General features: G+C 41.1%; 1 protein-coding gene across 9 annotated transcripts in view; it reads left to right on the top strand.

Moving 5' to 3' along the window:
- dgkh (diacylglycerol kinase, eta) overlaps positions 1 to 18,038 on the top strand; it is a 54,093-nt gene that overhangs the window by 11,607 nt on the left and 24,448 nt on the right. For 3 of the 9 annotated variants that reach the window (XM_058391875.1, XM_058391874.1, XM_058391877.1), the window contains 5 exons: positions 1,921 to 2,031; positions 2,842 to 2,988; positions 4,282 to 4,362; positions 13,390 to 13,494; positions 14,480 to 14,612. In XM_058391875.1, the coding sequence (XP_058247858.1) occupies positions 1,921 to 2,031; positions 2,842 to 2,988; positions 4,282 to 4,362; positions 13,390 to 13,494; positions 14,480 to 14,612 (577 nt within the window). Of the gene's footprint in view, positions 1 to 1,920; positions 2,032 to 2,841; positions 2,989 to 4,281; positions 4,363 to 6,337; positions 6,491 to 6,726; positions 6,885 to 13,009; positions 13,221 to 13,389; positions 13,495 to 14,479; positions 14,613 to 18,038 lie in introns of those variants that run through there. The other 6 variants (XM_058391879.1, XM_058391883.1, XM_058391876.1 and 3 more) reach the window with 4 other exon arrangements.

Genomic DNA, 18,038 nt, shown 5'->3' with positions numbered 1-18,038 from the left:
GTCCTTATAAGGAAGCTAAAGTCGTCTTAATTTGTTGCAGGAATTTGATTTTGCAACTGCACTACGTGAGGGGAACATCTGATAGAAACTTAGCACGAAGGCTTTGTTTGAGTTTGCGTTTATTAAAAAGGATTCTTAATACATTTGCAGACTGACTGCAGCAGAATGCAGGATTAAAGAGTGAGGAGTAAATTTTATGTGCATTAAATGAAATATAAAGCAATACAATTAAAAAATGCTGGTTAAATAACTACATAAATTAAAGAAATATACTAGCTCATAAATTACGTCGTTTCAAGCACATCATTTATTTTATTTTATTTTATTTTATTTTATTTTATTTTATTTTATTTTATTTTATTTTGATTCTTACAATTTCAAGAAGCTGTTAACAGACAAAAAAAAATTCTTGTGGGTCAGTCTCAGTTATTAGAGATTCAATGGTATGGATCATATTTATATTACTAAGAATCAATATCTCATTATTTTTGTACTCAATATTTAACTTAGTTTAAAACTGTGTCACTGAAATGTCAGAAGAGGTGCATGAACAGTACTGAAGAGTTCACAAGTCTGATTTGAGTATCAAAGACTTTAACAACTATATAGTAGGAGTGTGTGTGTGTGTGTATGTGTGTGTATGTGCGCACACACCGGTGGCCTGACTTTCTGTTTAAGTTGACACAGCTGTGGCACCAGGATGTCAGATCGAAGCCTGCCTCTCTGTTTGCAATCCCTTCAGAGAGCATATTTCCTCTGCTAAAAATAGCTTCCCACCCCTATATGTCTGTGGATTCTTGTTTTCTTTTCTTTTCTTCTCTCTCTCTGTCTCTCTCTCTCTCTCTCTCTCTTCAGTGTTCATGCTATATTTGTAGCTGAATGGACAGGAAGGAGCATGACCGCTTCCAGCTTTGCGGTTCTTGTTTATTGTTGGTAGAAACTGGGATAATGTGAAATGACAGTACAGCTCTACTAAAGGCGACTAGCTGACACTGTGACCCAGAGGTCATCCCTGAACACACACACACACACACACAAAACCCTGCCATGTAACGCCAGGGCTTTTACACAGACACATGGTTATGCTCAACAAGCATCTGCAGCCTTAAACTTTGTAGCCGTATAATTTTGTCAACTGAGCTCTGTCCTCTGAGGTCCTCTGTGAGTGATAGTATGTGTGTGGAACTGTTCATCTCACCCAGGCTTTGCTTTGAGTAATGAGCTTTCTTTATTGCGTGCCGTTTGCCTTTGTCTCTCCGCTCTCAAGCATAAAATTGTTGTTGGAACACACTAGACGCTGGCAAAGATACACAGTGAGGCGTGGTCTCGACTCAAGGGCAGACCGACACACTGACACTGACAGCCCCATGTGACATGCCTTCACATTTAAGCCCTGCATCACTTTACAGCTTCATACTCCTCCATAATTGTACAAATAATTTGATGTGTAATGCACAGAGTATAGCAGACTCAATATTTTGGCTGGGAAGGAATTATAAGTACTTGTTCCTTGTTTAAAAGTCTGTGGTCTGGTTTGTGGAGTAATGCTTATTTTGTTGCTCGTGTCTCTCCAAAGCATCTGAATAACAAACCAAAGAATTTGATAAGCAAAGTGCTTTTGGTTAGTGTGGGCATGTACGCATGAAACATGAGAAGGCACCTCACTTAAGCAGGGTAAACCACAACATATGACACATTTCATTTAAAAAAATGTAAAATGCTGACATTTAAAAGCATTGACATGGTAAAAAATAAAAATAAAAACAACAACAACAACAAGGACATAGAGAGTTCTCATGAACTCAGTGATCCCACCTCCTCACAGTTCTGTTTTTTGCACCACTTTGTCTTTGCCATAATGCGCCTGTGGATTCTGGGAATAGATGAATGTCCTCATCCTGTTTTACTTTCTCTCTGTAGACGAGTGTGAAGGAAGGCCTGCTCCTAAAACAGACCAGCTCTTTCCAGCGCTGGAAAAAAAGATACTTCAAACTCCGCGGCCGGACACTTTACTATGCCAAGGACGCCAAGGTGAGGCTGCTTTTAAACTTGTAGGCACATTACATTTACTTACATTACACTAGTACATTACATTAGTCTCATACCTGGTGTTATTAGCACTTTTCCATCGGTTGGTGTTGTATGGCACGGTAATGGTCTCTTGCATTTTGCTCTTATTTGCATTGTTAACTGAAATGTATTGTGCTGGATTTGGTAAACCAGGGTACAGAGAGCAGCAGTCAGATCAGATCAGTTGGTCAGATCAATGCCACTGTGAGGTTTTTTTTCTTGTATTACCTAATTTTCATCTGCTATTTATTTTTTATCTGTTTTTTTCATGATAATGGTGCACACAGAAAGCATGACTGCAATATTGTGTATGCTGCTGAAATATTCACTCAGATCAGTTCCCTTTAAGAAGTGAGTATGCACAGCACAGCACAGTGATGTTTTCATATTAATACATTTCACTAGTGCTTTTAGTGTTTAATAGCAATAATGTAGGAAATTCTTTCACAACCCAACCACTTTTATCACTTTGTATGAATTAGGCTTTGGCCATGATATGGAGAGTTCTGGATTTTGGTTTAGTGACCATTTCCGTGCCATACCATACTTTCTAGTGGAAAAAGAGAGCATAAACTAGAAAACGCATTAAGCCCCCATTCTTTTCCCACTGCTGAACCATTTTTATGGTAGAATCTGATCCAGGGGAAGTAAACAGTGATGTGAGATTAGACAAAGATTTAAACAGATTTATATCCAATCACTGTTCTTAATGCCATGGTGTATATGTGTGTATGTGTATTTGTGTGCGTGTGTGTAATTGCCCTGTGGCAGACGGGTGGCGTGCTGGCCCGCTGGCAGTACCGGGTCTCACGTAGCCGAGTGTGTTGGAGGGTTCTGTCCGTCTGCTGGTCCGGTGCTCGCCGCCCGCCTCCCGCTCTGGGTGCCAGCGGATCGGAGGAAGGTTTGGTGGCGATTCGGGTTAGCAGCAGCTGCAGCAGGAGCCTCCTTTCTGGCACTGGATATCCGTCTCTCTCTCTCTCCTCCTTATAACTGAGATTACTGACTGCTATTTGCTCCATTCATCTGGCTGGCCCGTACACTCTGGCATCATTTAGGATGCCTGTTCTCCCCATTGTGCCTGAGCTGGGATGTGAGCTGCGCAATGGTTGAGAACATCATATCATCGCTGTCGTCATGTCCACATAAGCAATAGAAGAGAAGTGTTGTGGAGATTTGGGCCTTGTGTGTCACTGTTCTGTGTCTGAAAGGAGAGACTGTTTAAACTAATCTTGAAACTGCATCCACTCTGTGTGACGCCCTCAACACGAAGAGGCTAAAGACAGTCAGCCATTCAGTGTGTCCTCGCTGTCTCCACCATGTATGTCATTCATACGGAAATATCAGCGTTCTGCTTTGACCCACAGGTTAAGGAAGGCATTCAAACACCGGCTTGAATTCTGAATAGGAAAGAAAGGCTTTTCACAACCTCCATTTCTAAGGCTCTTATATGCAATTAAAAGAAAAATTCCTTAACATTCTGATTACATGTAGAAGGAGCTCCAATTGTGCATGCAAAAAGAGAGGAGAGTCCTAGCAGTGACCTCACAGGCACAAATGAAGTGGCTGAGCATCTGGGGGGCTCTGTTTGTGTTGGCATAACACCCTGCTCTCCAACAGACATTGCAAACCTAGTCCAGCCAGCCAACACTGAGCCAGCATTCTCCATACAAGATGCAAGCCAAGACTGCAGATCATATCATAAACAGGATGTCACACTGCTTACACTTCCCAAGTACACAGTCATCACTTAGTCAAATATCTGCCAATCAGCACTTGAATACAGATTAGGCACTGTAAAGTGATCTGGCCTTAATTGCAAGCCTTTAGCTTGATGTTTCAGGTGGTTCCTTGTTGCCTCATGGAGATTTCTGAGCTGCTCTGAAGCATATTGTAGCACAGTGAAGCACTGAAGGTCGTATGAATGCCCACATGTTCCACGCTCGTTCTATTCATTGCTTTTCTTCCGCGCTTCAAACCTCCACCGCTGTTAGGAAGACAACCGTGTATGAACTCACGCTGTAAAATCATGTACTCCCATGTCCATGAAGAGGATAAGAATAACGCATGTTGACAAGCTGCAGCTTTCAGTGAAGCCAGGTTGATTCAGCTCTTAAGCTATTAATTACTTTTTAAACTGGAATATAAGCAATCAAGCTGTCGCAAGTACAGTAATGCAATGTGTTTAATGTTTATCTGTACTGTCCTCTACAGTCCCTTATCTTCGACGAGGTGGACCTCTCAGATGCCAGTGTTGCCGAATCAAGCACAAAGAATGTCAACAACAGTTTTACGGTAAGCAGCTGTTTCAGTGGATTACATCAACACCGCAGAAACATCGGCTCTATACACTGAGGCTTGGCATTGATGCAGCATACACACAGCTAAATATGCTTTCTCCCACTTAGAGCACTGCATGCACTGGAATACAGCTTAAAACACTGGACACAGATTCTACAACCAAATGTTTGTGGACACCTGACCAATCACACTCACTTTTTAAAAAATCCCATTATAGATTTAGTCCTCATTGGTGTAATATCTTCTGTGAAGGCTTTCCGCGACATTTGGGAAATTATATCCAAATCAGCTACAAGAGCATTAGTGAGGTCGGGTAAAGAAGGCAGTGGAGTTGAAGGTCAGGGCTCTGTGAAGGCCACACCATCCGTGGAGTTCATTTTGTGCACAGAGGCATAAAGAAGAAGCCTTTGTTGAATCTTAGTTGTTCTATATACAATACAACACAGTGAATTTCAGAGAGGGTTAAGGGTGAACCCCTGAGCTTCTAATAATTCTAGACATGTGTATTCTTCAAACCTTATGGCAACAGTTTGGAGAAGATCCACATGCGGATGTGATGGTCAGGTGTCCATATTTTTGCCCATTAACTGTATTAACACAGAATGGCTGGTATCAGTAATGACGTGAGATTGAGACATTGTTTTGTTTGCTTTTACTAAAATCTCTTGTTCTTAATGTAATCATTTAATAAATAATTATATAGTATGAAATATAATAAAATCATTTAACTTCATCCAAATTGCTGCCTATAGAGACGGTAATAATACAAGCTCCATTATTTGAATCTGCCATAAAGAAATGTTAAAGAACAAACCCTTTATTGTGTGTATTAATGTAGCTCGATGTGGGTTTCCAGATGGAAGTGAATTGTCAAATCCTCTTGCCTTCAGCTCGGTTTTTTAGCTAGCTAGCATTCCTGCTGTCACTGTATGTGAACTCTGCTCTGATTTTTCTGCCTGCTGACAATATGGTGAAACTATGTTTAATGCAGAACACAGTACACAGTCAACAGAGAACGCTAGCTAGCTGATGTTATCTAGCTATGTAATAAATATAGTTTTATAATAGGGATAAGGTTGCTTTCTACTTTGGAACTGGGATTTGTTTTCAGGCATCCCCTTTCCTCGTATCCATTAGTGTGCTCTCCCATGCGTGAGTGTGTGTCAGGGAGCGTCAGGGTGTATGAGTGCGAACAAGCTTGAGAAGTTTGCTACTTTGGCGGAGCAGCGAGCGTGGCTGTGTCCTTCTAAAAACTGCAGTGCTCCTCAGGCATGGCTATAAAAAGACATGGAGAAAGACCAAGAAAGCTCAGAGCAGAATTAGGGGATATTCATAGCAGCAGTGCTGTTAGTGTTTCACTGAGGATGATTTGGATCACTTGGCTGATGGCATATTGTCTAACAATGACTTTGGGTTAGTGTGTGTGTGTGTGTGTGTGTGTGTAGCGCATAATTTGTGGTCTCGTCCTCGAAAAACATAAACCTCCTTCTGTGATTTCCTGTGTTGTTCTGCTATATTTTGTTGATGGTAATAATATTCATCCAGTCCAACTCAAACCATTACGGCTGCATCTCGACGCATGTTTTCTCTTTCAAGAGCCAGAAAGCTGTGAAAACACTAATGGTGTCTCAGTGATGTGTAGGCTTTACAACAGTTCCTCTTTAATAATTTAGACTCATTTCCCTCAGGACAAATAGCCATTTTGCTATTATAGCATGACGCTACAGGGGCTCTTAATTGCTCTTCCAGCTAAATGTTTTTTTTTTTCTTCATCTTCTTTTTTACTGCTCTCTTGATGAAAGGTGATCTTCTTGTGTGTACTCGTTCAGTTGTGCCTCTTTCAGGAGAATTTTACTGCAGGCCCTTCTTTATTGTAGCTAGGCTTTTTTTCCGGTTCTAATAATAGCACAGCTCTGAGTGTGCTACAGAGGGAGGGACAGAGAGGGATCAAGCTAGCATGGAGAAGCTGGGGTCTATCTAAGGAACAAAAGGAAATCCTCGGAGTGTCGTCACGGCGCGAACACTTCCCTGAGTGGCGGGCTGAAGCGAGACTAAGCGATAGATACAAGGAGAAATCAGAGGACGGAGAGAGAGCGAGAGAGAGGTGAAGGAATGATGGAAGGTGAATAACTTGAAACGAATTCACACTCTTCTTGATTCTTAATGTCACTGCTTGAATGTACGTTTCGGCACAGTGAAGGGCAAACGCTTTAAGATTTGCCTCTTCAGAGCATGCGTCCGACTCGTTGCTAAAGAGGCTGTTGTCTCTTTAAGATACTCACTAAGGGTGGTCTGCAATATCCTCTTTGATTTTTTTTTCCTTTCGTTGCATGTGTGTTCAGTTCCTAGAGGACGCTAGAGCATATTGTCAGGGAGTCTAGGAGGGGTAGTGAGAAAAAAGGCATGGGGACATTGGGCTTTGGCCGTCTGTACGTTATATGCACACACATGTGGAAGGGGACAGGAGCTCAGACATCCTCAGAGGATACAGCGCTGCAGTCAGGAGAAGGCTGCTGGTGAGTGCATCGCTCTGAGATTTACACACACACACACACACATGCGCAGGGAATGAGAGATCAGCTGCGGGACCGTGACAGTGTGAACGTTGCGTGTCTTTCTCAACAGACAAGTGTTAATGTTATTCTTCAGAGAAGAAACTTGCCTTTAAAATGAAAGGAAGGTGCTCTGTCTGAGTTTGTGTGTGTTTTGCATTTTGTGTGTAAGTGTGTGTGCGTGCTTTAAGGAGGGGATTGCTCTGAAATGAAGATGAAGAACAGAGTGTTGCACCTTCAAGCACATTCCAGCGAGCGCTTTTTTGGCTGGGATTCTGACAAGACGCAGGATTCCATTATTCAATTTAAGCTCGTGCGGCGCTACTGAGAGCTTTTAGCTGATTGCGAGGAAATTGATCTGTTGCTTACATTTGCAGCCTGCGTCCTCTAAATACCGAGCAAAAACGCGTTCTTCTTTCTGGTAGATATGACATACAGTTTGAAAGGTTTCTGCAGTCTGTAATGTGGATGAACGTGTACACAAGGTGAATCCGCATTCCAAGGCTAATAACTTGGGCTCGGTCACGATTTGCCTCTTGGCTTTTAAATCTGCAGCGATAGTCCCACTGCGGGTTACTGAGGTGCTCCATTAGCACTCAGCTGTACGGCAGAGCATCATGACACAATAGCTATTATTATGTTCTTCTCCCTTTCTGAATGTTATAGGAGCGAACTTCATTAGCCCGGCACATCCCTCCTGCTGCTTTCACTAATTTAGCAATTCATGACATTTAAAAGAGAAGCCAAAAATCGCGCTTAACATGACTAGTGAAACTGAGTGCTCGGAGGAAATACTGGTGCAGTCTTAATATAAACAAATGCAGGCACAAGGACATGTATTGTAGCTGTGTATAATGCAAATATGACAAGACATTTCAATTAAATGGATGTTATATTACAGCTGATCATAATGTAATGTAAATGATGCTGTAAATGATTCTGTCAGTGTGTAACGTGTGTATTCATTTTTTTTATTTTTCAAGGTAGAACAATATTAGTTTCACCAGATCTGATGAGGAATAAAACAGATAAATCAACAAGAAATAAGCCCTGAACATGAAACGTACAATGAATGAATGATCTGTGTTATATAATATTATTTAAACAAAGTAGATATCAGAATATTAAATAGTTACACATTTTGCAGTGGCACCCCTTATTAAAGCTTGAGATATTTCAGAAGCTGCACTATGCGTCTGTTTCATGTGACGTATTAATGCCATTTAATGTAATAAGTTGTTTGTTTGGAGCTGCTTTCCACGAACCTCTTGCCTTTTATCAGCTTTTTATCAGTAAGGAGTCTAGTCCCTGTATTGTATAACACATTTGTATTTTTATGTTCATTGCTGATTAAATCTGCTATCTGTTATCTCTTTATTTATTTTTTTTAAATAAGCAACTCGTGTATCCAAGCAGCTAAAACAGACAGATCTTTCAGACTGAGATGATTACGTTCAAATTGAATAGGAGCAGAAGTGGCCAGTCAGTGTAATCATATTTAAAAGATTCTGTAACTGATATTAGCAAAGCATCCATGTTACTTAGCACACTCTGTGCTGTGCCTGTGGTCATGCTTACAAACAAAACTTGATTTTATTATTGTACTTCGGTTTTAACAGCACCCCCTTGTGGACAGTGTGCTGTGAGTGACTGAGTTGCTGCTGTACATCCACTGCAACTACACTGACCAGACATAACATTATGACCACCTGCCTAATATGGTGTTGGTCCCCCAGTTGCTGCCAAAACAGCCCTGACCCGTCATGCACTGTGTATTCTGGCACCTTTCTGTCAGAACCAGCATTAACATCTTCAGCAACAGTAGCTTGTCTGTTTGATCGGATCACACAGGTCAGCCTTCACTCCCCACGTGCATCAATGAGCCTTGGCCACCCGTGACCCTGTTGTGGGTTCACCACTATTCCTTCCTTGGACCACTTGTAATAGATACTGACCACTGCAGACCGGGAGTTTTGGAGATGCCCTGATCCAGTCTTCTAGCCATCACAATTTGGCCCTCATCAAACTCGCTCAAATCCTTACGCCTGCCCATTTTTCCTGCATCTAACACATCAACTCTGAGGACAGAATGTTCACTTGCTGCCTAATATATCCCACCCACTAACAGCCATGATGAGGACATCATCAGTGTCATTCATGTCACCTGTCACTGCTCATAATGTTATGCCTGATCGGTGTACATGGTGGCTTTTGAAAGCAGTTTAAAATTGGTCGAATTCAGGTTACTTTTATATCTATATAGCACAAAAGAACTCTTTACAGACTCTGTGTCTAGATCTAGATCCTTATTAAGGAAGACAGACTGCAGTGTCAAGGCAAAACTTCCTTAATGTGAAATAAGCAGAAAACCTTGACAGAACGATGCTTCGTCTTCTTTTGAGAGTAAATAGTGGGATTTTGATCATTAGAGTAATCTTGCATATCATTGAAAGACCAAATGCATTCAAATCTATAGGATGTTTGGTATGTGATGCACATTTATTTTGTGTTACAGACAGTTGTTCTATACATTGTTAAGATGAGCAGTCTATCACAAGGGCATGTTTGCTGTGGTCTAAATCCAAACATTGGTTTGTTTTCAGACTTGATTTGTGCCATCTTACTCCATCAGAAATGTGCGAGGAGAAAGCAACACAATAACACAACCGCTCACCATAACTTTACTGTTTTTACAATGTGTATTTTGGTGCTATTTTGCTCAGTAAGGCATTTCACCTCTTCTTTGTCTCACAAGGTTCCCCTGCCACTCATGCTACACATGTGTAGTGGAAATTATCATCGGCTAAAACATGTGAAGGTTACATTCCTGTATAAGTGCGAAGCTGAGCACCGGAGCCGAGTTCACATTTACAGAAAATACAGCACATTTTCAGTGCAACCCAAACTCACACCACCTCCTACAGGTGGTCTCGGGTCTGGTACCCGGCTACACTTCCTGGTTCACTTTACTAATTTTTCATGCAAACCATGCTGTTTCAGACTGAACCTAAAGTGTGAAAGCCCCCTCAGTCTAACAAGTTTACAAACGCCTGTAAACTACCAGAAGTCAGGAATCAGAGAACTTTTTTACCTCACAAAATGTGCATTAGTACAGAAAAAACATTTATACTGTATATTTGTGTAGCTTTTCTGTAATTCATGACGTACAGTCAGGTGACCTGTCTGGGAATTTCAGTAACTGATATCATTTTTTTAATATTATAAGTAAGTTATTATTTGTGATATGAGTTGTCTTTTTTTAATCCAGAATGCAAACAGGGATGTAATGAGATGTAAAAATATTAGAAAAATGGCATAATATCATTAGAAAGAAAATGAAATCATGATCACAGTGATGTGAATGACAATTAATTGTCAGCCAAAATGGTACAATTGTGACAGGCCTACATCTGCTATTGTTTAATGCGGTATTGACGTTGCCATAATGCTGCTATCGTGACAACATTAGTCTCGGGCTAGAGCTTTTAAAAAGACTTTTAGAGGAGGTAGGATGGCTGTGGTCTGATGCTTTGGGATTTGAGGATGCTTGTGTAATGGGGAGATGAATGGCTAATGTGACTTGTACATCAAGGCAGGGCTGGAAATTGCTCAGAATGGTTTAGCCAAAGAGTTTGCAGTGACTTTTATTATGGAATGGAAGGACAATCTTTCAAATCCTTTGCAAAAATATACTAGTAAGCATGTTACAATATCCTGTGACCTTTAGGAAAGTTTTGTTCAACAGTTTCTAATAGCTGCAGGGTACAGGAGCTCTGGCTGCAGGCCGTGTTGTGGAGGATTGCAGTATCTATGGAGAGAATATAAATAAACATTAGGTGTGTGGGCTTGTTCTAACCTCCTCCACACGCCTGGCGTTCAGCTGCACCTTTACGTCTCCGCACTCCCGCTGTTAATACCAGAGTATTATAGACTCCTTGTCATTTACAAGGCAGTAAAGAGAAACTCATCCCATACACAGCAGATGTACTTCACACTTACGCTGGTTTGCATTTCACAAAGGAGGCTTTTCACATTCCGATGTCTCGCTAGCAGCCTGTCAGAAGAGCCGGTCAAAGGCTTACTGGACACCTGCCAAAAGAACATTTGCTGAAAAATTTCCCACTTACCGACGGGCTGTTTCATAACAACGTTCCTGTGTTTCTGCTGCTCAGAATGACGAGACATGAAACAGGAGAGCGAGCTGTCATAGTGTGCTAGATCAGTTTTACACGGTGGGGTCAGTAAGTCAGAACACCATTTGGAATAATCCAACACATGGCAAAATATTTGCTCAGAGACAGACAACAGTGGGATATTTTGCCTTTTCTAGAAGCTAACAAAAGTTTTGGCTCCTCAGAATTTAATTAGGAGAATGAAAGCAGCTGAGTCTCTGACTAAAAGCCTAGACATTTAGCGTATGTGATTTGTGAACATGTTTAACCCTTACACTGGTGTTCCAGTCCACCGGCATAATGGAAATCAACTTGTCAGATATTTTATCAGTGTCAGTATAAACAAATTAATCACTTTACTGCCACAAGTCTGATATAAAATTAAGTAGGACGCTGTTGGCTTTCAGTGTGAGATGTTTTTACCTCTGTTTAGATATCCTTACACAAACTTTGAGTGGTTGAAGTTAATGCCTTCAAATTTTAGACCTTTATAACAGGCACTTAGGGCATCTCAGAGCAGACATGGCTCTGATATCACCATTTACTTTGAATATAGAAACATTTGTGTGGAAAAAAAAGTTTTAGAAGTTTATTATGCATATATTGCCCCTAGTAGTTTAGATAAAAACAAAAATGCTTATGAAAAATTGTTAAAGACCTGAGTGTCTACTTTTATATGAGCCATAAAGCACCATTGTGGACAACAAAATATGCCTCTGGGAAAAAGAGTTCAATTTTAAGAATCAATAGCAGCTCATTTCTGACACACGGTTCGGTTTCTGTATTACTTTTGCTTGTTTTGGTTTCATAAATGTTCATAAACAATTACAGGGTGGGGCTCCATCCAGTGTGTACTTCCACACTGACTCAGTGTTTCTGGAATAGTCTTCAGATCCGCTGCAAATCCTGAGCAGGCAATGAAGGACAATAAATAATTTCCGTAATTGACTTTAATTGATAACTGAAGAGATAATTTGTCTTCTTGCCTGAAGTCTAAGCAACATTAGTAGCAGCACAGGGAAAAGAAGCAGCATAATAAGAGCCCCAGAATTTGCCTCACCTAAGCAGCAGCTAAGAAAGAGGAAGCCGTAACACACAGGTTTGTGCTGACTCGTGTAATCTTACTGGAGTTGGACTCCTTTCCTTCTTTGCATTTCTCTGATTCTGACACATCCGGCTTGTCCCCTGTGTGCTGTTCTTGCCTGCCAGCACCTTTGCTTCTGTGGAGTTCAGATTTCACCCTGCCTCCTTCACACTTGCTGTTTGATCCGGAGCCTCATGAGCCACAAACAAATCTGTCATAGCAATGAGAACTTTTCTGTGCAAGCCGAAATATTTTTTTTTGTTTGCATAATGCAGTATTTCTTGGGAGAGTACTGGAAGTTCATAACTGCGCCAATTCTTGCTGGGTGATGCGAAGTGACGCTAATTTCAGGCGATTTATTTTTTCACTGTGCCAGGGGAAAACTGCATAATGTGCTTTTGAACAAAATGAACTTCTTATTGCTTCTTTTAGATGCGTATCTATGATTTCAGCTGTTTTTTCAAAATCCATAACACCCTCTATCTAAATAGCTGGTAGAAGTCTGCTTGGCAAATGCCCTCTATTATTATTCCCTTGTTATGTTATTGTAGACAGGGTTCTCGGGATAATCCTGTTTGTGTAACTAATGTGTTAATTAGTTCTAGAGACAAGGGTGTTTTGTTTCGAGGACGAGGTGTTCTAGGAGCTTCTTCTTCTCATATTGATAGAAGTGATGTGTGCAAAACTTACAACCTCCTCCTCCTCATCCTCCTCCTCCTCCTCCTCCTCCTCTCTATCACACAGATGCTCTGTTACCATGTTAAATCACGCTCACAACCTTTCCTTTGTCACGCTGCTCCTCCGGTAACAGTTAAGTAGTAATGTAGATTGATATAATATCAATAGATAATGCGATGCGAGTAGGAAAAGCAGAGGGAATGTCTGCTCGTGGATCTCTAGTGCAGCGACTACCTCTGTTATGAAACAGGCTTTTAGCATTTTCTGAGGCGCTCTGCCTGTCAGCCTGGATCTTGCTCATGCTGGGTTAGCGGAGCAGGAGAAGAGAGGAAAGGAGAGCAGGGGAGGGGGAGGACAGGGAGGGAGGTAGGGGGTCATCTTGACTCTCATCTTTAAGAAGCGGAGACTCATCCTCAGCTTTACTCTGAGCTGAGACAGGCAACGAGCCAGATAGACAGGAGACATTTATCTCCCTGCATCTCTCTCTCTCTCTCTCTCTCTCTCTCTCTCTCTCTCTCTCTCTCTCTCTTTGCAGGTAATTACTCCGTTTCGAAGGCTCATCCTCTGTGCGGAGAACAGAAAAGAGATGGAGGACTGGATCAGTTCTTTGAAATCGGTTCAGTCTAGAGAGCATTACGAGGTAAGCATTCCTCCTCTCCTTTTTAGTGAGCACATCTTGTGGTTTTTGTCATCTGTCCGACTTGATCCTGATCTCATCGGAGTCTTGAACTTGGAGCCACACAAAGCTTTCTGTCAGTGATGTAATATGTGAAGCTGGGCATGTATGATGTGATATTTGCTTTGCATCGCTGAGGGCTGGGTTGTTAAATTTTCTAGCTGTAAATTTCAAGATAAATGGACCTGCCAAAAGAATCACTGCTCTCTCTCTCTGTCTCTCTCTCTCTGTCTCTCTCTCTCTCTCTCTCTCTCTCTCTCTGTCTCGGCGTGGAAGATCCCAAAGTCCTGGAGATTCTGCTGCTTGCTTTTCCATCCTGTTCTCTTGGACTTTCTCTTGCCGTTACTCCTGAAAGGATTTGATTAATTATTAATGAAGTTCTATAAATATTTTACACTTAACAAAAGTCGACACGGATGTAGGTTTCTGCAAGTTTGAACGTGAATGATTCGAATCTGCAAACTGTTGACAGATCACTCTATGTAGTTAGCATGTGAAGTTTATATTGCTTTGAAATAAGAGCGAGAGGGAGATTACATAAGCCCTAATTCTCTGCAATACCACACCCTGAGCCCATGTTCCTCTGTCAGCACCCACACATCTGCCAAGCGGGGCACAATCCGTTCCTTCATTCTTTCTGATGAATGAAATCACATCAGAAATCAGTGGTGAGCTTAAATAAGACTCAAACTGTGGAAAAAAAACACTGAGCACGCTAAAGGATTTTTCTCTTGTACAAGAAAAGGATGTGCGCTTTGCATGTGTTACTTTGCTGTATATGGGATGTACTGTGTGTGTGTGTGTGTGTGTGTCAGGATGCTGCTTGCATTTGCTAAAAAAATAACCCAAAGTAACTTAAAGTAGTAATTTAACTATGTTAAAGTGTATTTACTTTCTAAAGAAGTCTTATCCTGGTTCTGCCATTTTTTTTTAACTTCTCCTTTGCTAGACGGCACAGTTTAATGTGGAACATTTCTCAGGGATGCACAACTGGTATGCCTGCTCCCATGCTCGCCCCACCTTCTGCAACGTCTGCCGTGACAGCCTCTCAGGGGTGACTTCTCATGGCCTCTCCTGTGAAGGTAGGAGTCCACTTCCTCTGTCTACGTTTTCTCTTTACCTGCTTAAGCTCACTCAGCTCGGTATATTTGAATCCCTCTTGAATTATGGATGCCATGTTTTGTTGGTTCCTTCCATCTGCTTATTTAGTGCTGAGAAATGTGAGCTTTTTTGCTTATCTCAACGAATGATCTTGAACAGAGAAACAGATGATGAGCATGGCAACACTCTTCCAGTGCTAGTTTTTTTGTGTGTGTGTATGTGTGTGTGTGTGTGTGGTATTTATGTCTATATGATCTTGATACATGAATAAATATCTCATATAAGGTCCTGCTAGGTTAAAACACTCACCCTAAAAATATCCTCTTGAGTATCATGCATGTTAATGGACTGAAATCATGTGGAAAGATAGCGCTAATTAGGCTCACAGACATGCAGATGGTGCTCATTAAACACCTCTGCACGTCACTGGATCCCACAAAACCAGGAAGTAAAAATAGCTTCACACCAACACTTTGTGACTGAGAATCAGCCTGGTTTAATTTCCAGCAGGAGTCTGATTTTTTTTCCGTCATCCGCAAAGTTATTGCCACAGTGATCTAATTTTGTTTAAAAGATAGTTAAACATTAAACATTAATTCCCGTTCTGAAGTAGGTGAATGTGCGGACCGGTTATTACGGGGAATTTACAAGGTTTCCATGGCTGCATTATGACCTATGAATGCAATATTATGAACGATTTCCCATCAATAACTTAGTGTTTGTGGAAAAAACGAAACACTTTTCAGTAAATGTTGTAATTTTATGGGGTTACACAATATGCGAACAGGCTTAAAGTGGCTTTGTTAAATGACCAGAATTAATTGCTGCGAACTTCTTCATCTTCTTCATCTTTCCTGATGTTAGATAGAGCTTTTGTTTCACCAACAGGGCAGAAGTGATAATTAAGGGACACTTTAAAAGATGTTGCCTTTTTTTCCATCACATGATGCATATTTATTCTGTTACAGTGAGCAGATAATCTTATATAGTGTGTCTAATCTCTAGTCTAGAACCAAAACCGCCGACTTCTTCTTTTTTAAAAAATGCGTTTGCTTTGTTACTCAGCCAAAGGTGTTTATGTGTTTTATTTATACATATATACAGTCTGCCATGGTCGGTCTATAGAATTTTCGTTTCTAAAAAATGTTTTATTTTATATTATACCAATATCAGAGTTCTGGGTTGCTGCTATTCTCGCATGCCAGACTACAATTTGCTATAGACCCTGGTATGTTTTGTCAATAAACCTGGCCAAGAACCACAGAAAGAGGCAATTTGGCTAAATTCACAGATGACTTACCCCAGACCTTTTCCCATAGTTCATCAGCAATCACATGACGTTATTTCATTTACTCACTGCTTTAATACTGTGAATGTTTTCATATGCGTACAGTGTGTATGGAAGAGTGTATAGACAGAAGTGCAGACAGCCAATCAGAGTGCAGCTTTCATGATCCTGATGCTTTATGGCCAGAAAAGAGGCTCCATGGCTCCTAGTCTGATTGCTTGAGGCTGCATTGCTTGAGGCTCATTTGCATGAGAGCAAATACTCATCCAAATCTCTTATCTGATTCGTTACTGATTCTGTAAGCATTAAAGCTTTAGGAATTTGCTGCAAATTTTATGCAAGATTTTAAAGACACGACATGACAAGTTCACATTCATGTCATGCGAGTCAAAACATTTACATATAATAAAAGTCATACACCAAATCCAAGTACAGAAGCAGTGTTTCACCCCAGCATCAGCCCTGATACTGCTACTGAGTGTATATACGAATACCAGTACATCCCATAATATCTTATTATGACTTTTGATGTAAGAAAATACTTCCAGTTCAAATGAAGCATTCAGAAATCCAAACATTTGGTTAAAAAAAGTGTTCAATTTGATTCAGTTTTGTTTTGTATGATGCTTTTTAACAAATGAATCCCCATCCTCCTCTGGGTGACACCTAAGAGTGAGATTATTAATCATCCCCTTCCTATAACTGTGTACAATGTGGTCAAAAAGTACAATTGTGTAAGCAGAAAGTTCATTCTAGGTTCAACATGAAGTTATCAGCTGTTCACTGATGGAGACTTGAGTTTAAAACTGTTTGTGGTACTTGCAGTTCTCTTTGCCATCAAAGCAAAGCTGTTTGTTTCAACTGGAGTCCAAATCCGTCTATGCGGTTTCTAAGTAGTTCTATCCGCAGTAATCTTGTGTATCTTTAAGCTGTCCATGTGGAGCCATCTTCAGAAGCAGTGAGCCGTTTCCAAGTCATGAGACTCCAACTAGAAGTAGAGCATCAGGCTGGATCATGCAGCTCCAGAGAGCCACACAGGATCATTGGTATCTCAGGACTAGTTGTATTGTGTCCTTGATCGTAGTGACCTGAAGAAGTAAGAGCAGTAAAGAAGCCAGCTCAGAAAGGCAAACATCTAGAGTGGCTGGAGAGCCTGTGAGTTTGAAGCAATCATTGCTGCTTATATTTCTCTTCGATTTCCTGCACCAGCAAATCAATAAAGATTGATGTGCGACATGGGCCCCAACAAAAGAGGCATACTCAATATTTCTCACTGTCTAATTTGACAGAGACATCCTGTCCATTAGCTGCACGTCGTATACAGTCTCACGATCGCTCAACGATACCAAGTGTTCCGCAAATGGTTTGCTAACAGCTCTGAGAATGACATTAGCCTTATTGATTCGAACCTTGTTTTGAGAGCCATGGAGAATGTTTGGGCAGATGATCAGCTCAGATTGCAGCTGAAGTGTAGAACTATAGGGAGATGAGGCATTTCCTTATCGCTAATGTGGCTTTGGTAAGAGAGGGCTTTCTGAGACTTTACATCAGAGACTCTCCTCATTTATTATTAAGAGGGAGTGAAGCAGAGAGTGAAAACTCAAAGTCGGCGCAGCATGTTCCAAATCCTGTGCCCCATTTTCTGCAATCGCTTCTGCACAGTTCTCTGGGATTGAAGCTTACAGTAAGGAAACGACCAGAAACACTGGGTGTGATATGCAGTGAGAGAAAGGTTACCCCACCAGCGTGATTAGCATCGTTACTACAAATCTGACTAATTGAGCAGGTAATTGGAGACCCAGCGGCATATGGCGGAATAGATGAGTGATCTGATCAGGTGCAAAACTAGGACGATTTCACTGAACTTTACAGCAGCAGCACAGACACAGTGTTTGCATGTCGCATTGTGTGTAGGCGTATGGTTTCTGGATACATTGTGCTATGAGAGCCTGGCTTTAAAACAAGGACCAGCAGCAGGAGATTAGTCTTTGTGCAGTGTGCTGGTTAGTAATCAGGACTGATATCTACATTGATTAGGAGGTGTTTTGGAAAAATGGCTTACTGTACACTTTGGGTTCATTGGCTGAAACAGGCAAACTGTTGTTAAAAGATTGCAGCC

This window comes from Hemibagrus wyckioides, linkage group LG06, assembly GCF_019097595.1.
Source record: "Hemibagrus wyckioides isolate EC202008001 linkage group LG06, SWU_Hwy_1.0, whole genome shotgun sequence".
NCBI classification, from domain to species: Eukaryota; Metazoa; Chordata; class Actinopteri; order Siluriformes; family Bagridae; genus Hemibagrus; species Hemibagrus wyckioides.
The sequence above is the reverse complement of the archived record's forward strand: the minus strand, read 5'-3'. Positions and strand labels throughout refer to the sequence as shown.